Source organism: Triticum aestivum, chromosome 4A (genome assembly GCF_018294505.1).
Source record: "Triticum aestivum cultivar Chinese Spring chromosome 4A, IWGSC CS RefSeq v2.1, whole genome shotgun sequence".
Classification (NCBI taxonomy): domain Eukaryota; kingdom Viridiplantae; phylum Streptophyta; class Magnoliopsida; order Poales; family Poaceae; genus Triticum; species Triticum aestivum.
This window is the reverse complement of record NC_057803.1, coordinates 475,248,593-475,276,532: the sequence shown is the minus strand read 5'-3', so window position 1 is coordinate 475,276,532 and position 27,940 is coordinate 475,248,593. Positions and strand designations below refer to the sequence as shown.

Here is a 27,940-nt window from a genome sequence, read left to right as displayed (position 1 = left end):
TTAACCAAAGAGATCAAGAATTTATTCGTCATGAGCAAACTCCGAAGGAAGGAATTGATCACTTGGATGAAACAAGAATAAGAATTACATTATGCGTATCCTTCACCAATTAAATTGATGATGAGCAAATGGATTGCATACAACTTATTCCCGTAGAAAGGATTAAGAGAGATATAGCTCAAACTTGAGAAGGTCTTCGACGAATTCACCGGTAGGATTGAAAACAACAAATGAGTTGATATGATAACAAGGTAAGAAGAATCTTGAACGAACCACCGTAAGAATTGAAAATGAACGAAGAGAAGATAAAGAAACACCGGGAAGAATTAGCAAATGAACGAAGGTACTTGAGAGAATTTAGATACAAGAGGACGAATAGTTCACGAACTGATTAGAGAATACTTGACTGATGCACCGGTAAGATTTGGAGAACAATAGTTGAAAGCTGAGAATGAATAAGTCTTCTGAAATGATGGGCTCCGGAGGAAGGAAAAGAATTTTCGCGATCAAAACAATTATGAGAGGATGGCCTTGAACTAGAACCACGAATCTCTGAGGTAACGGATAAGATATGGAGGTAAAACTCTTCTTCGGTCTTCAAAATCTGAGAATGACAATGAGAAACACCACCAAATTGTTGAGATATTCTGGAATAAAGTAGAATGGAAAAGTTGAAGCAACGATGAAAATAGTGTGAAAGATCTTGGAGAAGGCATTTGACTGATGAAGAATCATTCTTACGTCAAACTTTGAAAGAATTTGAGAATAACTCCAGGAAGATTAGAAGAGTCAGGTAAGATCCTGGGAAAAGACCTATGGGTTAGGGCCCACTGAAAAGATACACCATAGAACGATTTCAAAGAGAGATTGCACCGGTTGAATTCAAATGGCTTGAATGAGATAACATCCTCGAAAGAGCTTGAACGAAAGCAGAGTGTAAGCACGAATCTTCGGGATATCTTGAGCACTCCGGAACAATTGAATAGCAAGAAATGACTGAATATGAGGTGCACCGGCAAGAGAAGGTATTTGAAACGAGGAAATGATATGATCAACAAGGCTTTAATTGGTTCCACCGGAGAGGAAAAAGAACGAATAATGATAACTTGAAGCTCCGTTAGTATCTTCTTGAGAATCACCGGATAAGAACATTGACGGAAAAGGAATGGAGAGACTTCACAAGAATAAAAGGATACTTGATTAAGACATCAGATTCCTTGAAGAAAAAGGGTGGGTGGGCGGGAAAACAAAGGCAACTTGGGGACGGATGAAACAAACACCGTTGAGAAGAACTGATACTTGATCTTGCGGATGTTGCAATGATCGGATCCACTTGAAGAGAAGCACACCGGTTTAAAAAGGATTGACATGAAAAACTCGATGATCGAGAAGGATTAGTGTTCACATCGGGGTATGAGAACACCGCTTAGGAAACGGTATGGAATCAACATTTGACTTCGAAGCAACTCGAATACCACAACTCAAAACAAAAACAAAGGATTGGCTTGCAGAATAAGCCGGAACAAACATATGATAGAGATTTCGTCCGAAGTTTTCGTGGTGGGGCCTACACGGGCTCGATCGTACAGCACCATCATGTACAAGGCAGTGCACATGACATACGAAACGTCCCCAAGTCGGCATAGCCAAGGACTCTTTAAGGCACAACGAGACCACTGTAAAACCAACCGTGGATAGGCGGACCACTAGACGTCGAACCCTAATTTCATATCATACACCTGTCGAAAAGATATCCTAAGAGCTACTTGAATTCCCACTTATAAACTCCCGAAACTTTCCGGTTATGCAATCAGGTGTTGGGGATACAGAGGAAGCATAATATCTCACCCAAAACTAGCAAATCCTACATCCAGCTGTATCCATCCATCAACACATAACCAAGAAACCTTCGGAAATCGTCTACCTCAACCTTCGAAAAGCATCCGTTATACGAGTTATGGCAATACTCCCGAACTCCTGCCCCAGTACTAGGTGGCGTCGAGGTTATCTCACCAACAACTGCATAAAAGAGATTGTCGATGTCGGCGAAACTAATCTCAGGTATTCCAGAACTGCAACGATAAAATTGTGACGACAACACCTCGGAGCTCAACTCCCCGGGACACTGCCACAACCCCTAAATGACAAGAGGCACCAAGAACAATGTTCTCGTCACAAATCGATCGGAACCGCTACAAGAAATATGTCAACTTGTGACCAGCACTATTGGTCACTGAATGGTCACTGTTTTCAATTTGTGACCTTTTTGTGACCAAAAACATAAGGTCAAAAGCTGGCTGTCATAAACTGACTATAGCGACCTTTCTTCTGGAATGGTCGTAGAAGTTTATGACCAAAATACGTCTACTGTGGCGTTTTGGTCACTAGCAACCTCCCCAGGCCACGTAGGCATCCAGCGTGGCAATCTGATGTGGCACAAGATTCAGCCAGGTCCAATTCGATTTTCTACATGGGCCTAGCCCAACAATTCAGCCTTTTTATATTTTTTTTCTATCAATTTTTGATCAGCTTCATGGGCCAAGCCCAACATTGCAACTTTTTTTATTGTTGGGTTGTGGCCTTTTTGTCTAAACGAATTTAGTTTTTCTTTTTTTCCAAAAGAAGGGTCCACTAGTCAGATGGGTCCCGGTTGTCAGGTTCTGGTAACTGGTTCCCATTTGTCATGTTCTGGTAAGTGGGTCCCATCTATCAGGCTCATATTCTTCATATTTGAACCAATATTTAAATGGGCGGACAAAAAGCACACATAATACTTGAAATAAGAGCAACCAGATCCTTACAAGTGTAATGCAGTGGCAATCACAGTAATGACTACAAGTGTAATACAATACTTTACAAGCTTTACAAGCAATCACAAACTCACAACATGCCAAACTCGTTGGACTACAATAGTGATATGAACAACATGCCGAACTAGCTGGACAACTGTAGTTAGGGCTGGGAACAAACAAAACGACCTTCAAGAAAACAGACAACATGCCTTCCTCGGTCGCCCTGTTACATGAATCAGCAGGGAAGAATCAGAAAAGGTGAAGAATCAGAACAGACCATTCAAGAAAAGGAAACTTATTTAGAATGATAAAAAAAACTGAGCTAGTACCATGCTTTTTGTTCTCCAGCTAGTTAAAATGAGATAAATCGTCCATACAAGAAAACAGAGACGCAATATGAACACACAACAGGATTGACAAGTACAGCAGGATTAAATAATTTTTTAGGATCGCAAGACACCAATATAAGCTAGGATTGACAAGTACACATCAAGATTCAATTCATCTTGCCCATATACAACAACCAACAGACATCTAACATTTCAGCATGCACATACAATTTATTTACTTATTTTTGAGCAAAACCGCCCACTGCCAAACAGAATGTCCTTTCATTTGATAAATAAGAATAGCAGGCCAAAGAAAGGCAAGCGTACAACAAACACACTACAGATAAGCAAGATACTAGAGGTCAGCACACAAGTCATATCATATATTCTGTTAACCTTTGACATATCATATAGAATTATGAGCTTGACAGTCATCGGTCTAACCATATCACTCAAGCAACGGCATACAAACTAATTAGCAGTACTATATATGATGTAGCATACGGACAGAATTTCTACCTTGTTATCATTAGGGAGCAACAGGGGGTGGGGGAAGATTTCGATCGGCTTCGTGTCAGCTGCCATCACCACAAACTCAGAGTCTTGGTAGCTGTGGAAAATAGAAAACGGAGATTAAAAATCATAGGAACTGAAAATAGTAGGACCGACCAAAGCACGCAGCTAGGGACTGGTCACCTTCAAGGTAGAACAATGAATTAACTAGTTTTAGTCAAAGTCGTAAGCATGCACATACATCCATACATACGAATTGAACCAGAATCCATGTATGTCTGTGCACTTAATTATAGGTTCTATCCAACTTGCAACTGGAAGGAGTACAACCTAGTTTACTAGCAGCCTAACAAAACATTCAGGTTCTTGGTTTGGTGCATGGATCCTGCTGTCATAGACAGACAGAGAGGAAAGAGCACTGACAACACAACTACGACAGCAGAGCGATGCAAGCCAGTCAAGCAGTGCTTGATAAGCTATTGATAAGTAGTTTGCACACAATTAGCAGGCAACCAACAAAGTAATGTTGTATATTGTTCTACAGTAAAGAGTAGAATTTCTTTCTGTTGGCTCTGAAATTTCTGTCCATGGTGCACACATGACATACCATCAATTTGAATGTGAAACTTAATTCTGCACAATTTAGTTGCTTATAAATTTTAGCACCAGATTAGCATGTCTCGTTACTAATGAAGTACTTCCTTTATCAATCATAGAATGGAAGGAATCACACAACATCGGGTAGTACTGTAATTGGATTTAGTAGTAAATCTGTAGATACATGTGGTTGGTATCTACTAGTAGGGAGTTGCACAGCATCTGGTGTTCTAGTTAGAGAGTTGCTAGTGTGTTTTACTTACCCTGCTCTGCTCTTCTTTTCTACAAGCGAAAGCAGAGCAGGGAGAGCAAGCACACTACCATAACATACAAAGCCATCTACAACCAGCCCAAAAACATACATACCTACAGGACTCACTCACGCACTGCCATTGTGTTATGGATGAGCAAGTCTAGTGTGTGAGAGAAAATGCAGACAAGTTGAGGTAAAGTGCTGACCACACGCTGTGAGGAACAGATCGAGGAGCTAATAACTGGGCAATGCAGCACCAAGTCCGACTCTACTACTACTACCTGTGATGCATCATTGTTGATCCATGGCAAATAATAGTAAAGATTAGAATCCATGATTTTGATACAGAAGTTACCTAGCCTCGTAGCCTAGCATAGAACAGCACTACATAGTACTTGGCCAGCAAATTTGAGCAATTCAGTGACCGCATCGCATGACAACAAATATAAAAAGCTATGAACAACATTGCATACGATGTGTGACAATAGAGAACACATTTGACAATGCAGAACGCATGCGCAACCACACATCCCATAACACGGTTACAATCTAGAGGCAGTTAGCTAGCTGCTACCAGATCGCTCACTCATCAATATAGAACTGCAAAAGAGCACAAAAGAAATAAATCAACGAGAGCATAAGGCATACTGTAGCCAGCTAGCTAGATTTCATCTTGAGACTTATCCTTGTGCTTCTATAGCATCTCGATAACTTGGTCCAGGGGTGGGTCTCCGGGCCTCCGAAAAACCCGATCGCCGATCTTGAACTTGTACGCCTCCGGCTACACAGAATGAACTCCTTCAACTACAAAACACATACATCCATGCATGTATACACTTGAGCTAGCATGCACCAACCAATGTGTAACTAACCAACTACTCCAGCTAATTAACTTCAAGCATGAACAATTAACCAATTAAACAAGACAGAAACTAGCATAATGATCTATAAACAAAATGGGAAGTAAGCAGACGTGACCTGGAGGTCGTTGGAGAGCTCGAGCGTGACCTGGAGGTACTTGGTCTTGTCCTTGAGCCCGGCCATGGCCACCTTCTTCCCCAAACACGGACACATACACCTTGCACACCTGCAGACACAAACCGGAGCAGAGACAAGGAACTCAGCATCCCAGATTGCAGCGCAGCCGCATCATTTCGAGGGAGAGTCCGGGCGTGACCTGGAGGTCGTTGGAGAGCTCGACGTCGGCGATGGTGGTGGGGGAGGAAAGGTAGCGGTCGGCACCGAGGGCGGCCTCGGGGAGGACGGCGCGCTGCATGACGGGGTCGCGGGTTAGCATGTCCGCCAGCTCCCGCTGGATCTGCTTCGCCACCATTCGCACCCGTCGCTCCTTGGCCATGCACCGCACCACGCGCAGCCGCCGCACGGAGACGGGCGCCTCGGCGGCGAGGGCCCGTGGCAGTGGCGGGGACACCAGTGGCTGTCACGGGAACATCCTTGCTGGCTTCATGGTGGTGGGGGATTTTGCGCCGCGGTGAGGCCGTCGGCCGTCGCTGTGGGGAGTGGGAAGGGGAGGGGCAAGAGGAGGAGGGTGTGGGGAACGGCGACGAGCTCCGCCGGAGGGAGGTGGTAGCGGCGATGCGAGACAGCAAGGAAACGGGGGATCTGGATGGTGGAAGGAAGGATGGCCAGCGCTGGGGGCGATGAAGAGGTCGGCGACGGCGGGGGTGGGGGAGGCCGGCGACGGGTTTGGGATGGCAGAGAGAGGGAGGTCTGGGTCGGGGAGAGGGGGATCTGGGAGGAGGTGGCGGCGGCGAGGATCTGAGGGAGGAGGAGTGCGGCGGCTGCAAGGAGAGGAGGGGTGCGATGGGGGGTCGATGGGATCTGACCTAGGGTTTGGGTTGCGGGTGGGGGGTATCTCTTTTTCATTTTATTTTCTTTTTTTCTGTAGATAGATGGATGGATGGATGTGGGATGGAGAGATGGATGGATGGATGGATGGGCGCCATGTCATCAATCCGTGGGAAGAGTCGTGATTGGTTCGAAAAATCAGTGATTTAAAAAAATGTCTAAGTACTAAAAATAGAGGGATTTTGTGAAGTAGCTATCAAAAATATTTTGCAAAATGGCACCACACAAATTTTCACTAGATTTAGACCACATTTTATGGATAAGGACCAATTTCTATGCATTTCTGATCTTTCTAGCTATTTTTAATCATTTTCCGAGTGCCCAAAATGACTTTTTTTGTGAAGGACCTACCATATATTTGTTGCAAAATTGTACCAAATCAATTTTCTAAAATAATATGACATATTTAATGCACAATTGACCAAATGATTGGGTGTCAAATTTTTTGATCCACCTCTCATGAAAAAGACAAATTTCCGCTCATTCAGCAGGAAACGGGTCAAATTTGAACTGCAGCATCCTCATTGTTTGTTATTTATTTTTTCCAAAAATCATTTCTAGGTACAAAAGTATCTATTTAATCAAAGAAACACCAAAAAAATTCCAAGATTCAAGCACTAGCTAGGAACGGTCATTCCCGCCGTTTTGACCGCATTTTGAAACGGGCATAAAAAATTGAAAAAAAATCAAAAAATTGGGAAACCTTCGCATTGTGTCATTATATGTGGCCAAGTTCCTAGAAAAAATAACAAACTTGTAATGTGGCAATTATTTTAAAAAAGTGTTCTCAGAAACGAGCTATCACGTGTGGAGATCAATGGCTTTCAAGCCAAATGATCAATCTTATGGCCACATCCATGGCATAGTTTGTTCAAATGATCTCATATTGTGCACAAGGGTGCATATTGTAATGGCAAACAATGTTGCCTAAGGAAGTTTTCATTTTCTTTGGACGAAAAAACCATTTTCCATTTTTTGAGTGCCCAAAAGGAGGTTTTTTTGTGAAGGACCTCCCAAATAATTGTTGCAAAATTGGACCAAATCATTTTTCTAAAATACTAGGCCATATTTAATGCACAATTGACCAAATGGTTGGGTGTAAAAAGTTTTGATCCACCTCTCATGAAAAAGACAAATTTCCGCCGATTCAGTTGGAAGCGGGTCAAATTTGAACTGTAGCTGCCTTGTAGTTTGCTCTTTATTTTTTCCAAAAATCATTTCTAGGTACATAAGTATCTATTTAATCATAGAAACACCAAAAAATTCCAAGATTCAACCACTAGTTAGGAACGGTCATTCCCACCGTTTTGACCGCATTTTGAAACGGGCATAAAAAAATCAAAGAAAATCAAAAAATTGGGAAACCTTCGCATTGTGTCATTATATGTGGCCAAGTTCTTAGGAAAAATAACAAACTTGTAATACGGCAATTATTTTAAAAAAGTGTTCTCAGAAACGAGCTATCACGTGTGGAGATCAATGGCTTTCAAGCCAAATGATCAATCTTATGGCCACATCCATGGCATAGTTTGTTCAAATGATCTCATATTGTGCACAAGGGTGCATATTGGAATGGCAAACAATGTTGCCTAAGGAAGTTTTCATTTTCTTTGGACGAAAAAACCATTTTCCATTTTTCGAGTGCCTAAAAGGAGGTTTTTTTGTGAAGGACCTCCCAAATAATTGTTGCAAGATTGGACCAAATCATTTTTCTAAAATACTAGGACATATTTAATGCACAATTGACCAAATGGTTGGGTGTAAAAAGTTTTGATCCACCTCTCATGAAAAAGACAAATTTCCGCTGATTCAGTTGGAAGCGGGTCAAATTTGAACTGTAGTTGCCTTGTAATTTGCTCTTTATTTTTTCCAAAAATCATTTCTAGTTACATAAGTACCTATTTAATCAGAGAAACACCAAAAAAATTCAAGATTCAACCACTAGCTAGGAACGTTCATTCCCGCCGTTTTGACCGCATTTTGAAACGGGCATAAAAAATTGAAAAAAAAATCAAAAAATTGGGAAACCTTCGCATTGTGTCATTATATGTGGCCAAGTTCCCAGGAAAAATAACAAATTTGTAATACGGCAATTATTTTAAAAAAGTGTTCTCAAAATCGAGCTATCACGTGTGGATATCAATGGCTTTCAAGCCAAATGATCAATCTTATGGCCACATTCATGGCATAATTTGTTCAAATGATCCCATATTGTGCACAAGGGTGTATATTGGAATGGCAAACAATGTTGCCTAAGGAAGTTCTCATTCTCTTTGGACGAAAAAACCATTTCCATTTTTCGAGTGCCCAAAAGGAGGTTTTTTTGTGAAGGACCTCCCAAATAATTGTTGCAAAATTGGACCAAATCATTTTTCTAAAATACTAGGCCATATTTAATGCACAATTGACCAAATGGTTGGGTGTAAAAAGTTTTGATCCACCTCTCATGAAAAAGACAAATTTCCGCCGATTCAGTTGGGAGCGGGTCAAATTTGAACTGTAGCTGCCTTGTAGTTTGCTCTTTATTTTTTCCAAAAATCATTTCTAGGTACATAAGTATCTATTTAATCATAGAAACACCAAAAAATTCCAAGATTCAACCACTAGTTAGGAACGGTCATTCCCACCGTTTTGACCGCATTTTGAAACGGGCATAAAAAAATCAAAGAAAATCAAAAAATTGGGAAACCTTCGCATTGTGTCATTATATGTGGCCAAGTTCTTAGGAAAAATAACAAACTTGTAATACGGCAATTATTTTAAAAAAGTGTTCTCAGAAACGAGCTATCACGTGTGGAGATCAATGGCTTTCAAGCCAAATGATCAATCTTATGGCCACATCCATGGCATAGTTTGTTCAAATGATCTCATATTGTGCACAAGGGTGCATATTGGAATGGCAAACAATGTTGCCTAAGGAAGTTTTCATTTTCTTTGGACGAAAAAATCGTTTTCCATTTTTCGAGTGCCCAAAAGGAGGTTTTTTTGTGAAGGACCTCCCAAATAATTATTGCAAAATTGGACCAAATCATTTTTCTAAAATACTAGGACATATTTAATGCACAATTGACCAAATGGTTGGGTGTAAAAAGTTTTGATCCACCTCTCATGAAAAAGACAAATTTCCGCTGATTCAGTTGGAAGCGGGTCAAATTTGAACTGTAGCTGCCTTGTAGTTTACTCTTTATTTTTTCCAAAAATCATTTCTAGTTACATAAGTACCTATTTAATCAGAGAAACACCAAAAAAATTCAAGATTCAACCACTAGCTAGGAACGGTCATTCCCGCCGTTTTGACCGCATTTTGAAACGGGCATAAAAAATTGAAAAAAAAATCAAAAAATTGGGAAACCTTCGCATTGTGTCATTATATGTGGCCAAGTTCCCAGGAAAAATAACAAACTTGTAATACGGCAATTATTTTAAAAAAAGTGTTCTCAAAATCGAGCTATCACGTGTGGATATCAATGGCTTTCAAGCCAAATGATCAATCTTATGGCCACATTCATGGCATAATTTGTTCAAATGATCCCATATTGTGCACAAGGGTGTATATTGGAATGGCAAACAATATTGCCTAAGGAAGTTCTCATTCTCTTTGGACGAAAAAACCATTTTACATTTTTCGAGTGCCCAAAAGGAGGTTTTTTTGTGAAGGACCTCCCAAATAATTGTTGCAAAATTGGACCAAATCATTTTTATAAAATACTAGGCCATATTTAATGCACAATTGACAAAATTGTTGGGCGTCAAAAGTTTTGATCCACCTCTGGTGAAAAAGACAAATTCCCGCCGATTCAGTAGGAAGCGGGTCAAATTTGAACTGCAGCTGCCTCATAGTTTACTATTTATTTTTTCCAAAAATCATTTATAGTTACATAAGTACCTATTTAATCATAAATACATGGTTTGATGGTGATGCGTCGAGGTTTGGGCGGTGGCCAAGGCCCCCAACTCTAGAGCGCGTAAACTCGCATGCCCGGCGCGTGGTCACCGCGTGACCGTGGCGTTGCCATGTGTTCTGGGCAGCCTAGGCATGTCTAGTGGGTTGGGCACTCCCTAGGTAGGTTCTAGGAAGAAAATTACAACATAAGATTCTCACGAGGAGACCGATCGATGCTCAAACACGAATTAGCAGCCAAGTGTTTGATTAGCGGTACGGGAAATGCACATGGCCAATGGGCGTGAGTGTTTGCTGAGGATGATCATCTACTAAGAAGAATGTCTTCGCAAATTTTCAGATCAAAAGGAGGATCCTAGGTGGTACTTGCTTTGCAAAGTACCACACTGGACAGAAATACGAATGTTGAAACTGGGCTCAAAATAATGAATGGATTGAGCTGAAATTTGGTGGAGGATGGTTACTTGGGCATTGGAAAGCGCCGTAGAAAATTGATACCATTTGGACATGCCAAAGTGGTACTTCCTTCACAATGCTCTTCTATGGACAGAAACTTGGGAAAACTAGTGAGAGAAATTGGATGAATGAAATGAGCTCAAATTTGGTGTAGGTAAGTTACATAGGTATGGTTATGCCTTGGTAGGTTTTCAGATCATTTGGGTAAGCCTAGCTAGTACTTACTTCACAAAGCTTCTCTCGAAGTAGAAACTTTGAAAATTTCCTGAGAAAGATTGACTAGGAAAATGGAGCTGAATATTATCATGTGGCAATGATTTGGGTATGGAAGAGTGCCCAAAGAGTTTGTGGTTAATAGGAGGGGTCTAGATAACACTTGCTTTGCAACGTGCCAATTTGGCCATAAAATATAAATTGAACCTGGGCTCACATAGATAATTTTCCTGAGCTGCAATTTGGTGGAGGGTGATAATTTGGGCATATGAAGAAACTGTATAAATTTCATGTCATTTGGATATATAAAAAAGGTACTTCCTTCACAATGCTTCTAGGTGGACAAAAACTTTGGAAATTTGTCGATGAAGATTTGCTAGGCAAGTGGAGCTGAATTTTGTCATGCAGTAATGATTTGGATAGGAAAGAGTGCCCAAAAATTCTGAGGGCAATCAAGAATATATAAATAGCACTTCCTTCATAAAGTGATGTCGTGAACAGAATAGGAAAATGAATATTGTTGAATTAGTTTTGAACTAGGCAAGGAAGGATTTTTACATATTTGATGAAGATATGACCCAAAGAATTTATGAGATTTTTTTGGGAATTTTGGGAATGACAGAAATATAGGTTGCTTCACAACCTAGGGCAAAAACTGCCACATGGACATGACACATAGGCAAAACTGATGAGGTGGCTCCTAGTCATAGCAACCCACCACAATTTACAAGGTTATGACCATCTATATTGGTCATGATCAGCTAGAAATAAGGTAGCAAACCAGTGCTATCTGCTTTATGACCATTTCGTGTAAGGAAATTACGACCTTTCTGACCAAAATGGTCGTTATAGTTTAGGTTTTGGAGCCCCCCGAACAACTTTTGACCAATTGGTCTGAAATGGTCATAGATCTATGACCAATTCTTCCAGGGTCACTAACATAAGGTCACAAGTTGACATATTTCTTGTAGTGAACGATTCCAAGATACCCGCGTGATCCTAAATTTTTTTAGTGAAATTTGAGAAGAGAAGAGTCAAAACTCTACGTCAGGATGCCTCATCAGAGCGACGAAGGGACTGAGGAGTAAAAAGAAATCCTAACTCTTCGATATATATAATCCTAAATGACTCAAAACATTTCTAGACTCACTAACGCCAGCGGGTCGATCAAGTAGGGGGCTCCTAAGGTCGGGGAAGGCTCTGATTACCAACTTGTAACGCCCTCGATGCGGCTATATCTCCCACGTGTCGAAGCACGACTTAGAGGCATAACTGCATTAAAAGCAATGTCGCAAGTGAGGTAATCTTCACACAACCCATGTAATACATAAGGGAAAAGATACATAGTTGGCTTACAATCGCCACTTCACACAATTACATGAATATAACATTACATCAACTAGATACACACAAGATCCGACTACGGAACCCGAAATAAAAGAAGACTACCCCAAATGCTACACATATCCCCGATCGACCCCAACTGGGCTCCACTACTGATCAACTGGAAACGAAACAACATAAATGACAAGATCTTCATGGAGCTCCTCCTTGAGCTTGGTTGCGTCATCTGCACGGTTTAACGACACCTGCAAACTGGCTTTGGAAGTATCTGTGAGTCACGGGGACTCAGCAATCTCACACCCTCGCGATCAAGACTATTTAAGCTTATGGGTAAGGTAAAGGTATGAGGTGGAGCTGCAGCAAGCGACTAGCATACATGGTGGCTAACATACGCAAATGAGAGCGAGAAGAGAAGGCAAAAGCACGGTCAAACATCTATGATCAAGAAGTGATCCTAGAACAACCTACGTCAAGCATAACTCCAACACCGTGTTCACTTCCCGGACTCCGCCGGAAAGAGACCATCACGGTTACACACGCGGTTGATGTATTTTAATTAAGGTCAACTTCAGGTTTTCTACAACCGGACATTAACAATTTCCCATCTGCCCATAACCGCGGGCACGGCTTTCGAAAGTTCAAATCCCTGCAGGGGTGTCCCAACTTAGCCCATCACAAGCTCTCACGGTCAACGAAGGATATTCCTTCTAGCGGGAAGACCCGATCAGACTCGGAATCCCGGTTACAAGACATCCTCGACAATGGTAAAACAAGTCCAGCAACACCGCCCGAATGTGCCGACAAATCCCGATAGGAGCTGCACATATCTCGTTCTCAGGGCACACTCAGATAGGTCAAGCTACGAGTAAAACCAGCCCTCGAGTTTCCCCGAGGTGGCCCCGCAGGCTGCCCGGTTCGGACCAACACTTAGAGAAGCACTGGCCCGGGGGGTTAAAATAATGATGACCCTCAGGAGCGCGACTCCCAAGGGAAAAGAAAAGGCTAGGTGGCGAATGGTAAAACCAATGTTGGGCATTGCTGGAGGAGTTTTATTCAAGGCGAACTGTCAAGGGGTTCCCATTATAACCCAACCGCGTAAGGAACGCAAAATCCGGGAACATAACACCGATATGACGGAAACTAGGGCGGCAAGAGTGGAACAAAACACCAGACATAAGGCCGAGCCTTCCAGCCTTTACCAAGTATATAGATGCATTAATTAAATAAGAGGTATTGTGATATCCCAACAAGTAAACATGTTCCAACAAGGAACAACATCTCCATGTTCCAACAAGGAACAAACTTCAATCTTCACCTGCAACTAACAACGCTATAAGAGGGGCTGAGCAAAGCGGTAAAATAGCCAAACAACGGTTTGCTAGGACAAGGTGGGTTAGAGGCTTGGTTCAACAATATGGGAGGCATGATAAGCAAGTGGTAGGTATCGCAGCATAGGCATAGCAAAAGAGCGAGCAACTAGCAAGCAAATATAGAAGTGATTTCGAGGGTATGGTCATCTTGCCTGAAATCTCGCAAGGAAGAAGAACGAGTCCATGAAGAAGATAAACGGACGTAGTCGAATGGATCCTCACACACACGACATTACCGGAACCAACCCGGAGAAGCAAACTCCGGAAATAAGCACACAACATAGTAAACAACCAACACATGAACACGGTACGATATGCGGGATGCGCTATGTGATGCATATGCATGATTTGCAAGGGAATGGATGAACCTAGCCTCAACTTGGGAATCCAAGAGTGCCACTGGAAAGGTGAGATGATTTCGGTTGAAATCGATATAAAGATCACCGGAATCGGATGCACGATTTGGAAATGGCAAGCAAAACAAATATGGCACTGGTCTGTGATAATCAGCAAGTAGCCATCGAAAAGTATCAAGATAAATATGCTACAGCACTCAAACATGACAACAAAATACATGGCAGGGAACCACTCATGATGCTTGACAAAAGATGAACACTGAGCTACGGCCAATTCATCCATTAACAGATTCAAACAAGCATGGCAAAAGTGTAAATGATAACAGGTTTCAGACTTAGTGAAATTAACACAAGTCTGGAATTTAACATCAGGTAGCACACTTTAGAGCATGAAAACTACATGCTACAAGAACTTAACATGGTAAAGCAAGGCATGACATGAAGCTACTCAAAGCACGTAACAAAAGTCCCTTAGTGACCTTGAGCCAAAAGGGATCAGAAAATACAATTAGAAGCACGTGAACATGGCAAAAACATGATCAGATTACAGACTTAGTGAAAAACTGGAGCATGCAAACCAGTTAACGAGTAGGCATGTTCACGAGCTCGATGCACTCACTACAGAGCACGGCATGACAAACTAAGAATACAACCATTAAGAATACATGCCCTAGAAGCTAGAAATGGCAAGAACAACAACATAGCATGCACGGATCAATAACAACAACCTCGGCAAAATCGCTAACAAGTCAACAATCTGCCAGGATTCACGAAATGCAAACAAAGACATGGATGGATAGAGCACCACAATGTTAACAAATCATCCTTACTGATCATCTTCAAAAGAGGCACGGATCACTAGGAAACAACATGAACATATGGCATAATGACAAAATCAGGACAAGGACTTAGAGAAATTCTAAGTCCCTGAAATCAGCATTACCGAGTACGCTACTTTGCAAGCTTGTGCTAGTCATCACACATATCACAAAAATACATGGTAAGCAAATTTGTAAAGATGGCATGGCATATAACAAAACACATGTAGAGCTCAGGATCATAGCATGCACACATTAACCATGGCAAAAATGACAAATATCTATTTGATGAAACAGATCTGGCAAATATATCACATAGCCCTCTTCCAACAGCTTTTCGGGCATCAAGATGAGCTCAAATGAAAATGATGCAATGAGATGAAATGATGTACTCGTTGATACTAACATTTTGATATGCTACACGCTCAAAACGAAGCCGCGGATGATGAGTTATGATGCGATGAAAATGCCCAAAAATACTGGAATCTAGGGGACTTAGTGGAATTTCAACCTCTTCGAGAAAGTCAACGGGACGAAGCGGTGCGGGATGACGAGATCCGGGACGGAGGGCGCTGTTTGGTTGGAGGAGGTGGTGGATCTGATCCCGGCGAACGGATCCGGGATGGAGTGGAGCTCCGGTGAGCTTTGCGAGCTCCGGCGACGATGGGGAGGCGGCGTGGAAGGATGGAGGTGGCCGGGAGATGGCGGGTGAGGGCGGCCGGCGAGCCCTGTGGCCGCGGTGAGGCCGGCCGGCGAGGTCATGAGGCGGCGGCGGCATGAGCTCCCGCGGCGGCGGCGGAGCTCGAAGGAGCAGCGGTCGGCAGCGCTTGCCGTCGACGAAGAACGAGGCGGCGGCGGCGATAGCTTCCGGCGGCGGGAACGACGTACGAGGCGACGCAGGTCCCGGGCGGCGGCGCAAGAGGCATGGCGGCGTGCACGCGCGGTCAGGTGCGACCGGTGGCGAGCAACGGAGCAGGCGACGGCGGCGCTAGGGCGGCGGCGGCCGGTGATGAACAGCGAGGCGGCGGAGGCGCTAGGGCAGAGTGGCGGCGGCGAGCGGGCCCGGCGAGGCCCGGTTCGGCCCCGGGCGGGCCGGATCTGGGCACCGAGCGGCGACGGCGATGTGGGGTGCTGGCGGCGGTGACGTGGCACCCTGCGGTTGGGCGCGGGAGGAGGAGAGGATGATGTGTCGTGCTCCAATTGGATGGAGCGACGTGGCGGCGTCCAGCCGCCGGGGAAATTGTCCGGCAACGCGAGGTGGACGAAGGTTAGGGTTTATCTGCGCGAGAATTTCGAAGAGAGACACATATTTATAGATAGAGGGAGCTAGGAGAGTCCAAATGAGGTGCGGTTTGCGGCCACGCGATCATGATCGAACGCTCTAGATGATGGAGAGGGTTTAGGTGGGTTTTTGAGCCAAATTGGAAGGTTGTTGGGCTGCAACACTCACGAGGCCTTTTTGGTCCCTCCGTTAACCGTTGGAGTATCAAACGAAGTCCAAATGACACGAAAGTTGACAGGCGGTCTACCGGTAGTAAACCAAGGTCGCATGACAAGTCTCGGTCCAATCCGAAAACGATTAACACCCACACAGGAAAAAGAGGTAGAACGGGACACCGGGTGACATAGGAGCGCCGGATGCAAAACGGACAACGGGGAAAATGCTCGGATGCATGAGACGAACATGTATGCAAATGAAATGCACATGATGACATGATATGCAATGCATGACACGCAAGTAATGACAACACAACAACAACAAATAAGTGGAAGACACCTGGCACATCGGTCTCGGGGCGCTACAGGCGGCGTACTTCGAGCGCCGCCAGCAGCAGCGGTTGGCGTCCACCAACGACATGTCGGTGGTCGGCGGCCAGAAGAACAGCGAGGGGCGCCACCTGTGGTGGGGCGTCCCCGGCCGCACACTCGAGGGCGTGCTGACGTACCTCGAGGGCGGCAACGACCCGCCGTTGGCGTACCTGACGAGGGTGGCCGCCCCGGCGCACCGCCGACGCGCGGGGCCATGGTCGCCAAGTAGGTTCGGGTCCTCCTCCTCTTCTTCCTCCTCGCGATCTTTCTTGCACTCCTCCGGTACTCCGGCCCTGCTCGGCGTCAAGGCCGAGCCCGCGGCGGAGACGCCGCTCGGCCGGTGCACTCGCAGCGCCGGCATCGTCATCAACGAGGGCGGTCGGCGCGCCTCCTCGTTGGCTCCTCCTCCGCGCTTCGTCAAGCCAAAGACGGAGCCGGGGCTCGCGCCGGTGAAGACGGAGCCGGGGCTCACGCCGGTGAAGACGGAGCTCGACGACGACGCGGCCCTGAAATGGGCGCACAGGGACTCCATAGCGATGGAGAAGAAGCGCCTGAAGAAGGCGAAGGAGCGCTAGTGCGCCGCCCTGCGCCGCTTCGCAGAGCGCCGACGTGGCCGCGACGAAGGCGGAGTCGTCGTCATCTGCGACAGCGACGACGACGACGCACCGCCGCCACCAGCCCGCGTTGGCGACGCCGGTTAGGGGTCCACCAGGGACGAACGCGTCAAGGAGGAGAAGTCCGACGACGGCGGTGACGATGGCGGCGGCGACGGCGACTACTCGGCGTTCAGCCAGTTTCTTTTTTAGATTATTTATATATTTTGCTATGTAATGAAAATCCGCGAACATGTCTAATATATGCCCAAGTTTGCCGAAATTTATCGTATTTAGCCGAACTTCGCCGAACTGTGCCGAAATTTGCTATACAAATTTTATTTTGAATGCGCCTGGGGGCGGCCCTGGGGTCGGCGGCTGGGGACCAACTCGCCCCCAGAGTCAATTTTTGCGTCGGCTCACCCCCAGGCGACGATTTTAGGCGCCTCCTAGGGGGCCAACGGTTGGAGATGCTCTTATAAGTCAGGTGACAACCAAACATGCGTGACTTATAAGTCACTGGTTTTAATTCACCTGACCTATAAGTCAAGTTTATTTGAAACCAAACAGGGCCTAAAGAGCTAAACAACTAAAGTTCTCAATGCAAAGATGCTTAACTTGTTGTAGCTGCATCCTTCATTTAATGATTTAGCAACTAAAGTTATTTATGTATTGGTGGGCTTCTTTCATTTAAGTGTTTTCCCTAGGTTCTCGCGCTTGGCATTGGTTCTTTCTAAGGTTACCACATTCATTTCTTTTCTCTTAATTACATTGATGGTAGTTTAAAATTGTAATATGAGCTTCTCTTCATGTAAAACACTCAGTAAAGAGATTTTTGTTGGCTGCATGTTCGACGAGTGCTCTTCGCCCGGTGTTGACACTTGAAAAACATTTTGCCGAGTATATTTTGTCCTTCTCCTTCACTGAGTGTACTGGGCACTCAGTAATTAAACAAGGTGATTTCGGTAGTCCTAACCCTGAACATACTCTCCTCCATTGTGTACGTATAGATCGCATTGAAGAGGGTTGGTGTTGACTTGTGTGCGGCAGGCAGTACAGCGCCTTTCAACGCATATTAACTACGGGGTGGCCGGAGTCGCTGGAGTGCATGTGTTTCCTATTGGTTTCCTAAGCTAAACCCATAGAAACTTACCAAGTACTAGTACGAGAGTGGAGAGTGGATGTCCTGCACGCAGTTATCCGGCGGCAGCGCGTTCGCGTGGTGATGCGTGCAAGTTGATTTGCAAAAGGGGTAAAGCGGAGATACATCGCTGATACAGACAAATACACTGCCTCTCGTCCGTCCAGTGGGCTCGGGCCGTCGTACCTTCTGACACGGGAGAGGGACGTGCCACGCACGGCGTGCAAAGTGGGACATTGTTTTTCTACTCCATGGGCCCGGGGGTCTGACCGGATAAGCTATGTACGGACTGGACCTGTTGGTGAGGACACAGGTTAGTCGCATGCGCTGCTTCTCGCACGAGCCCCTTTTCCGTCTTGGTGGGCGAAGAACAAGCACCAGCGAGCGGGCTGCTTCCTGTGCCGGCTGTCTATGCTCATGCTGATTCCGGGAGTTGTTGCTTCTCCGCCGTCTACCTGCTGCTCTCCCTATCTCGCCATGGCGGCCGGAGTTTGGATCTGCCCACTGAGATGGTGTTCTTCTTCCATCGACAAATCTGCAAGGGGCGGAGAAGCATCACGGGAGTTAGTCTAGTCGTGGGGGGAGCTGCAGAAAGCGCCGGGGGCCTGAAGTTCGGACTGTACCTCGCTGCGCCGCCTGATGCGTCGCCCGGCGAGAGCGGGCGCTTCTCCGACGCTCTGTTTCGCAGATGGGCGTATCTCGTGACGTACAGTGCCGCAAGCAGGGGAGGGGATGGCCGCAACGTGTGGCAGCGTTTTCGTTTCATTAATTGCGGCAGCCGCGTGTCCTCCTCTCCTCTGACATGCGGTGCATGCGCTTTTTGACCGACCGGCCGCTGCCACATGTGCCCTCTGCACGCGTACGCAGAAAAGTCGTCGGTCGGGGTGTGCCTTCTGACACATAACAGTACAAATGTTTTATTACATCTAATCGGGGATTAACTAAAACATTGGTGATTACATAAACATGTATTGCACCCCGCTGGTCGCACCGAGCTACTAATGCACAAGGGACTGCTAAATTCATTAGTTCTACACAAATCATGCTCTTCCGAGGACGTCGCGCATGGTTTCTTTGGAACGTTACTGCCCGCCACAAACAGCAGCATGAGCATGAACAAGCAAATGATCATGGTGTTCCTAGCTGCGATGCGTACATCTTCCATGGCGCGGCCGATGCCGAACATCACGTTGCTCCCACCTCCGGCCACCTCGATGAGAAGGTTGATGCCCACGCCGGTGATGAAGAAGGCGTACTGGTCCTCCCACAACTAAAAGTTGCACGGGCCTCCGTTCTGCGTTGGTTCAAAAACTGAATGATGAACAAGAAGACACAAAGCAAAAGCGGAAACGACAAATCAAAAACAGACTTACACCCTGATTCGGGCACTTGTTTCCATTTATTTGTGCTTAGAAACATTGGCGTTGGAGAATGGACTAGAGGTGCTTATGGATCATCACATAAGGACAGGAGTTTGATTTACTTAATTAGAGATGAGCACGCATGCAAGTTTCCCGTCCATGTACGGGCATGCTTGTGCATGCATGCACACGGCGGAGGAGTCCAGAAAGAGTCCAGGAGCATGGGCCCAAGTCTGCCACGCCGCTACACGGCCCATCACGTGTACGGAGATAGCATCAAGGCGGCGCGTTGATTTCTATACTACTTATAAATAAATAGTCTTCATCTAGGTTAGACTAGGGTTTTGTTTAGAGAAGTTTAGCTATTGCTACTTTTATTTGTCTTCGCTCGTAGCGGCTAGTGCGACCGTCAAGACATCTATCGTAGCGGCTAGTGCGGAGGATGAGCTCTGGGACATCGCGGCACGGCGACGTCGACGGAACGCGGCAACGCAGATATGCTTGTGTGCGTGCAAAACGATCGGTACTGCCAACGGCTGGTGCATGGGCCTTAAATACATGCAGCTGGGTAAAGTGTTTACGTTATACAATGTGCGGTGCAACGGTAGTATTCCGTCCTCTCGCCTGCACATGCGCAGTGCTTGCAGTAGCTGCGTCAGTCCGACTGTTAGTTCACAGTACAACGAATACAACATACACGAAACATAACGCTCGTCGGCGGTGCACTATACTCGAAGTAGCACTTCGGCTGGTCCTAATCGCGATGATGTGCCAGCCGTGGATGCGCTGCGTGCAGCTGCCGCTGCGTGCAGCGATGGACTTCTCGTACTAGTACCTGCTACTCCCTCCAGGAGTTATCAAGTGATACCATGTGTTAGGTGATATCATCATACGGGCTTCTGGGAGCCGTTGGATCTCAGATCCGACGGCTCCCGAAGTTCTTGAGCATTTTGTAAAAAAATTCATCCGGAAGTCTCAAAATTTCGCGTAGGTGCAATAAACTTCCGGAAGCCGTCGGATCTGAGATCCAACGACCCAGAAGCCCGTATCATGGTATCACTTAAGTGTTGGTAGCACCTGATATTTTCCCACTCCCTCCATTCTTCGGACTCCTAGCTAGTACTCCCTCCGGTCCTTTTTACTCTGTATATTGAATTTGTCGAAAGTCAAACTTTGCTAAGTTTGACCAAATTTATATTAAAAATTATTAGCATCTATAATATCTAATAAATATAATATGAGAATATATTTCAAGATGAATCTAATGATATTGATGTTGTTATGTGAATGTCTATAATTTTTTTATATAAACTTGGTCAAAGTTGGATAAAATTGATTTCGGACAAACCTAATATGCAAAGTAAAAATGACCGAAAGGAGTATATGTGCGTACACAAATCACCTCCGTAATTCTTTTCACTGGAGGCATGATATCCCTGCACATCACATTCGCATTCGCTCTGAGAATCAAGTCTACACACACGGGTCCATATATTTGGAGCAGATATAGTACATAATCTCCAAGACCTTCCCCCTAGTTTGTCACTCCATGTAAATGGGTTGGTTGTTTTCCATAGACATGCACACATGCGCGCCTAGCTAGTTCTTGTACGGGTGCCGCATGGACGTGGACTTATGCATGGCAGTAGTACTGTAGCTGGCTAGCCTGCCAGCAATTAAGCCTGCAACAGTGTACTTCGCCACATCTACTGTACTAGTGCCTGACAGTGAAACATGCATGCATGCATGGACGCACGATGGAGCCTGTGTAGCTAGGAATGACTACTCTCTAGTAGTTGTACATAAATAACAGCCACCCACTCCACCGAACAAGCATTCGCTATTTTGAAGGCATTTTCAACAAGTTAAATATAGCTTTGTTAAATGTTTATGTCATCAATCAATCAATGAATAATCGTACAATTACTTCAATATTTTGTACTATCTAAATTGTTCAGAGGGTGCTTGGATACAAGGGACTATTTTTAGTCTGACTAAAAATAGTCTCTTTTAGAGGCTAAAGTTCCAAGCACCCCTGACTAAAGAGAGGCTAGGACTAGTCTTGAGGCTAAAATCTTTTAGTCATGGGAAACCTACTAAAATATGTATTAGCTCTCTCTCTCCTCATTTAATTCCTCTCCTTAGTTCTGGATTGGAGGGTTTGGAGGATAATAAATGCTCAATAACTAGAGTTTAGTCTCTTTAGTATTTGGATCCAAGCATGGGTGAGACTAGCAAGTTTTAGTCACACTATTTTTAGTCATGGGACTAAAACGTATCCAAGCATGCTCTCAGTAGGAAGTGAGAATAAATGTGATTGTTCTAGTATATTTTGTCTTGGAGCTAGTGCAAAGGTTGTTGATTACTAGTAGTAATCTATATGCAATTTTACCCTATCTTCTTATTTATTTCATGTCATATCATCAGCGTGCCTGACTCCTTGCGCCGGTGATGGACCGACATCGGCATCTATTCGGTGAAGTCATGCTATTTGGGCCTCTTCAGCTTCATCAACGCTCCCCACTGGTAGCTCACTTGGAAATCATGGGCGCTTTTGTGGATCAAATTTTTTGCTTGGCTCGTGCTGCAAAACCGGTGTTGGACGGCCCCTCACCTGGCTAGACACAACCTTCCTCATCACACGTCCTGTCCAGCCTGCTCCGTGACCAGGCACCAGAATCCATGGAGCACTTGCTGGTGGGCTGCCCGTTCTCGAGACAAATCTAGCACGACACTTTCGCTTGGTGTCTTCACCATGCTCGGGTTCCCTCGCCACAAAATATCTTTCTGGATCGGTGGCACACTACGTACGATTCAGTCCTGGCAGCCTACAAGAAAGGCGTTTCCTCGCTCATTCTTCTCGTTCCCTGGTCAATTTGAAAGCATCGCAATTCGTGCGTGTTTGATGGAGGCACTACCTCCAGCGCCTAGCTGATCCATGCTACCAGGAGGAGCTGTAGGATTCGCAAGCTTTGCGTATTTGCGAAAAAAATAAATTTTATCAACACATATCTTACACCTGCTCGAGAAGTCCTAATAGGTTACATTTCCAGTGAACCTTTATAATTGTTCTTGATCTTTTTGAAACAAAAATCGGGCAAAAGCTCGTGACCTATGTGCATGGTGAAGTGCAGGCTTCGTCGCGTATGCAGACAGTGGAGTGCGGGCTTCCATCCTTGCCCTCCTGAACTGCAGAGATAAGTGAAGAGATACGTATGTTAGACGTCGACACGGCTCTTCTGCCATCTGCAGGCGCCATGAATGAATCCATCCCTAGTAAGTGAAGAGATATGTCCCAACTACCACCAGCTACCTCACCGCCGTACTCCGCGTAGTAATAACTGTTTTCTTACCAGTCGACCACCCGGCCCAAAACCACTATAAAAACCCTCCTAGCCAGTCCCCAAATCCTCACCCACTCACTCACAGTCCCTCGGCCTTCACTCACACACCAACTAAGCCCACAGAGCAAGCACACTAGCTAGTTTCTGCCATGGCAGCTCGCCGTGCCCACGCCGCGGCGGCCTTGGCCCTGCTGGTGGCGGCGCTCGTGCTGTCTGCGGCACCGGCGCCGGCCGAGGGTGCGGTTGCGAACTGCGGCCAGGTGGTGAGCTACCTGGCCCCGTGCATCAGTTACGCCATGGGCAGGGTGAGTGTGCCTGGCGGCGGCTGCTGCAGCGGCGTGCGTGGCCTTAACGCGGCCGCTGCCACCCCCGCCGACCGCAAGACCACCTGCACCTGTCTCAAGCAGCAGGCGAGCGGCATGGGCGGCATCAAGCCCAACCTCGTCGCCGGCATCCCCGGCAAGTGCGGCGTCAACATCCCCTACGCCATCAGCCAAGGAACCGATTGCTCCAAGTAATTACTTACCCAGTTGCCCTAATGCTACAGCTTTAGGACTTTTCATAGATCTATATGATTACATGCATGGACTGATGGACACATGAGTTAACGAATTAACAAATGATTGTTTTGTTTTAACTTTCATTTGATGTATGCAGGGTGCGTTAAGCGTGAGACCGGAACCATTTCAGATGCATGGTGAGAGCGAAATAAATCGTGGAAGCCAGCCGTCCTTGCTGCATGGCTCCACCCCGTTTGATTTACTGCTTTACTAGTTCTACTGTTTCCCTAATAAATTAGTTTTACTGCTGCTGCTTCGATCATACGTTGTGGCCGATGTTGTTGCCACGAGAGCTGTGATCTTGTACTCCTGAGGGGACCTCGTGTCCTTTGTTGGAATTCTGTAATGCATGCTTACATCTATATATAGATGATGAACAAGCGAAATACAGGGTCCTTTAATAATGTCAGTATGTCTGAATCGCGGTTTGCACGCAGCCAAGTTGTTCTCCTACTTCGTTCAAGAAAGGGTAACGCTTGAGACATTAACGAAATCCTTATTATATTATTTTGGTCATTAACATATTTTAAAAGTATTTCCGTTGAGACGATACCTTGCATACTATTAAGTTTCCAATCTAAAATCTAAATATTTAAGACAATTTACATTTGGAATCAATATTTAAGACAATTTACATCAAACACAAGTGCATATATAGAAAAGTTCAGACACAAGCTCACACTAGTGCATATATAGACAAGTTTGCACAAAACTTCAATGAGAACTAGCACATGATAAGTGTAGAGAGAAGACAGGTCCAAAAGGAACGAAAAAACCTATCAAATGCATTACAAGTGTTGACGGCAATGTGTACATCGATCAAAGACATCCGCAATGCAAACATATTAAATGAAATTCATAATGCCGAGTAAGTTTCCAAAACGGATTAATACACAAAAATGGGCCATTTGGCTCATGTCACAGAAATGAACCATTGGGCTCATAAATGCAGCCATGGAATCAAAAAAATGAGTCATGTGGCTCATAAATGCCGCCATGGCAGTGAAAATGAGCACTTTGGCTCTAAGAGCATGATTAGTACTAAAATAAGTCCCTTAAATTCAAGCACCCTCTTAGTAGTGTTGTTACATGTAGTTGTCACGTCACATATAGTCAATCTAATTGACAACATGCATAATAACTAGTTATTATGAAATACTATTTTATTAATATATGGGGCATCTTACATTCTCACAATGTTTCTTGGAACCTATGCTATAGATGGCTGTTAATCTACAACCCGCTTTCTTTTTCTTTTCTCTTCTCTAATGAAGTTCTAGCGGGCACACATAGAAGCAAGTTTTCGAAGTAAATGTGATGCATATATATAGTAAGTCTCAAAGTTAAGTCAAGGTCTTGTTGACGTGGAAGTAAATTCATTTTGTTGCGCCATCATTTACTCATACACCATAGCTTGGTGTAGCTCCATCATCTCCTAGAAGGATTGCCTCTTCACCGCTAACCTCAAAGCAATCATCTCTTCCAACATCTTAATAGATATCATTGATCATCTCAAAATTTGGGAACTCCAAACCTAGGGAAGATGATATCTTTGATCATCTTAATAGATGTAGTTGTCTCAACATGTTGAGTTGGGATTGCTTCCACCCACTTGATAGTATAGCCTACAACTACAAGAATATGTGTATACCCATCAGAAGCAGGAAATGGACAAAGTTAGTCCAACCCCATACACCAAAAGGTTCACAAACCAAGCTATAATGCATAGACATTTCTTGCCTTCTATCTATGTTACATGTACGCTGGAAAGCATCACAACTTTTTAACATACATGTGCGCATCTTCGAATAATGTTGGCTAATAAAAGCTAGACCGAGAAGTGCCATCATTGTTGTGCGATCACCAGCGTGGTGCCCTGCATATGGACTACTATGACAAGCCTATATGGTTGCACCAGTCTCAGTGTTCAACGACACATCGCCATGTCATTCTGTCTGGACCATGTCTGTATAGGAATGGATCGTCTCAAAAACAATACTTTAGGTCACTAAAGAATTTCTTACTTTGATTATAATTCATATCTAGCGAAAAATACTTTCCTACTAGAAAGTTAGCATAATCTGCAAACCAAGGTACCCTCTTTTTAACTATCACAAGACTCTCCCCTAAAAAGGAATCATTTATCGAAACAGAGTAATGGGGAATCCCTTCCATCCTTGACAAATGATCCGCAACAAGGCTGTCTTCACCTTTTCTATCAACAATCTGCAAATAAAATTCTTGGAATAATGGGGTATCCCTTCCATCCTTAACAAGTGATCCACAATAGTGTTTTTGTGAGTTCGTTTAGGGTTTGTGTCATGACTAGGAAGACAAAGTGGCAGATCCCCGAAGATGAAATAAGGCCCTCCTCGCCTGTTTCCTGTTTTGGTGATGTGTCTAGAATCGTCGGAGGGCGTGTGGAGGTGTGTCTCTGGCGGATATCATGGTATTCAGTTGGTGCTGGTCTTCGATAGATCTGTTTGGATCCAGTCTTTGTTCGCATGCATACATACTGGATCCTTTCGATCTATACTTCTCTTCATCTGCGACGGTTCTTGTTCTGGTGTGCTGCTCCTGTAAAGTCTTGACACGATGACTTCTGTCTACTACAATAAGTTTGGCCCGACTCTGAAGAGAGAGGGTTGATGACAGTGGCGCGCCTTCGATTCGCTTTAGTGCTTATAGTCGTCGTTAGATAATCTACTAATATGGGTGTAATTTTTGTTATTTCTGTGTTCTTCGTACAAATCAAAGGAATCAAGCTTTATAGCAGGTGGTGTAATGGTGTGCTCATCCCCACCAAAAGTTAGCACTTGCCTAATTCAAAGAATCATTAATCCACTCAACTAGGGTCCTCGTGTTAGCTAGGGTGCCGTTCAGTAATCACTCCATCACGAATAGAATGGTACGTAGATCCATCTGCCCCCAACGTCCAACAACCTCTGCAGCCTCGTCGAATTAATCATCCTGCCACCGGCGATTTACTTGACACCAGGTATGCTTCAGTGTGTTTCCCTATCTCTTCTTCCTGGGAAACCTGGCCTATTTAAGCCATTTGATCGCTACCACCGCTGCTTCCGTTACACTACTGTAAGCTCGTAAGAGAACAAATATGGCTCCCGCAGCAGCTGCGCACATCATGGTGGTCGCTGTGGTTGCGGCGATGCTCCTCGCGGCGGCGCACACCGCCGACGCCGCCATCAGCTGCGGCCAGGTGAACTCTGCATTGGGACCCTGCCTCACCTACGCGCGTGGCGGCGCTGGCCCGTCCGCAGTATGCTGCAGCGGCGTCAAGAGACTCGCCGCTGCCACCCAGACCACTGTTGACAGGCGCGCCGTGTGCAACTGCCTCAAGATGGCCGTCGGCCGCATGAGCGGGTTCAAGGCCGGCAACATCGCCAGCATCCCGTCCAAGTGCGGCGTCAGCGTCCCCTATGCCGTCGGCGCCTCTGTCGACTGCTCCAGGGTCAGCTGATCTGGAGAATGCAGATCATCCGTGGCCGGCGTTTAGCTCGATCGGTCGACGCTGATGAGTTAAGGTTACACCTCTATAAATATACGTGTCTAGATCGAATAAAAGCTTGGGTCTCCATGCATGATGGGTTGTACGAACGTGTGTGGTCAGGCCCTGCGCGTGGTGTGCATGCATGTACGTCGAGCCAGCTCTCGACGGCCACGACTGAATCGATGTTTATTTCCGTTTGTGCAAGAGTACCAGTGTCGGTGGATATATGCGTCAGAGTTGTTAACTTTTATCTCTTGTGGAGTGCAAACTCTTGCATTAGGTACTGGCACAGGCTGAATCGTTCTCCGCTAAGGACAAGCACATTAGAGCATCTACTCAGCTAGGGCACACCAAATTCAACGCGTCAAACGGCGCGTCCGCGGGCAGTAACCGGTTATACGTTATACTTTTTCCTATGCATCCGAATACCTCATACTTCATTCTTTAGATCTATACAAAGCATGCAAAAAAGAAAGTCATCCTTACGTACGTACTACACAAATCACACTAGCTAAACTACGCTTCGTCGTCGAAGAGGTCCATGATCTTCGTGACGTGCGCCGGGTAGATGGGCCCATAGGAGGGCTCCTCTTCCTCTTCCTCCATATATATAGGCAAGCATCTCGACGACGTCCCCTTCCTACTCCAGCTGGAGGATACGGTGGTTGGCCTCCGCCTCCGACTGGAGGGAATCGAGAATTGTGTGCTGCTCCGCCTGCAGATCCGTGTCCACCGCGTCCTCCTCATCCTCCTCTTGCTCCACCTCCTGCTCCTCATCCTCCTCCGACTCTTCCTCCGTAACCAACGCGTCTA

The 27,940-nt window shown here is 45.4% G+C and overlaps 3 protein-coding genes and 1 pseudogene across 3 annotated transcripts; 2 read left to right on the top strand and 2 right to left on the bottom strand.

Annotated features, from left to right (window-relative positions):
• Nucleotides 1–5,066: 5,066 nt before the first annotated feature.
• LOC123083858 (probable ribosome-binding factor A, chloroplastic) lies at nucleotides 5,067–5,937 on the bottom strand (annotated as a pseudogene).
• Nucleotides 5,938–18,372: 12,435 nt separating this feature from the next.
• On the bottom strand, nucleotides 18,373–20,534 carry LOC123083857 (uncharacterized). Its single transcript, XM_044505747.1, has 2 exons — nucleotides 18,978–20,534; nucleotides 18,373–18,889 (listed from the first exon to the last, which is right to left on the bottom strand). The coding sequence occupies exons 1-2, from the start codon at nucleotides 19,196–19,198 to the stop codon at nucleotides 18,373–18,375; spliced, it is 738 nt and encodes a 245-aa protein (XP_044361682.1). The 5' UTR covers nucleotides 19,199–20,534.
• Nucleotides 20,535–23,112: 2,578 nt separating this feature from the next.
• Nucleotides 23,113–24,023, top strand: LOC123086463 (non-specific lipid-transfer protein 4). The gene is made up of 2 exons (XM_044508228.1): nucleotides 23,113–23,573; nucleotides 23,717–24,023. The coding sequence occupies exons 1-2, from the start codon at nucleotides 23,209–23,211 to the stop codon at nucleotides 23,724–23,726; spliced, it is 375 nt and encodes a 124-aa protein (XP_044364163.1). The 5' UTR covers nucleotides 23,113–23,208; the 3' UTR covers nucleotides 23,727–24,023.
• A 2,654-nt stretch (nucleotides 24,024–26,677) lies between these two features.
• LOC123082095 (non-specific lipid-transfer protein 1-like) lies at nucleotides 26,678–27,350 on the top strand. Its single transcript, XM_044504511.1, has one exon. It carries the CDS (start codon nucleotides 26,735–26,737, stop codon nucleotides 27,095–27,097), a length of 363 nt encoding a protein of 120 aa, XP_044360446.1. The 5' UTR covers nucleotides 26,678–26,734; the 3' UTR covers nucleotides 27,098–27,350.
• The last annotated feature ends 590 nt before the right edge of the window (nucleotides 27,351–27,940 follow it).

Coding starts and splice junctions, on each gene's coding strand:
- LOC123082095 (XM_044504511.1), top strand. CDS start 26,735: ATGGCTCCCGCAGCAGCTGCGCACATCATGGTGGTCGCTGTGGTTGCG.
- LOC123083857 (XM_044505747.1), bottom strand. CDS start 19,198: ATGTGGCAGCGGCCGGTCGGTCAAAAAGCGCATGCACCGCATGTCAGA. Junction 18,890..18,977: donor GCATCAGGCGGCGCAGCGAG/GTACAGTCCGAA, acceptor CGCCCCTTGCAG/ATTTGTCGATGGAAGAAGAA.
- LOC123086463 (XM_044508228.1), top strand. CDS start 23,209: ATGGCAGCTCGCCGTGCCCACGCCGCGGCGGCCTTGGCCCTGCTGGTG.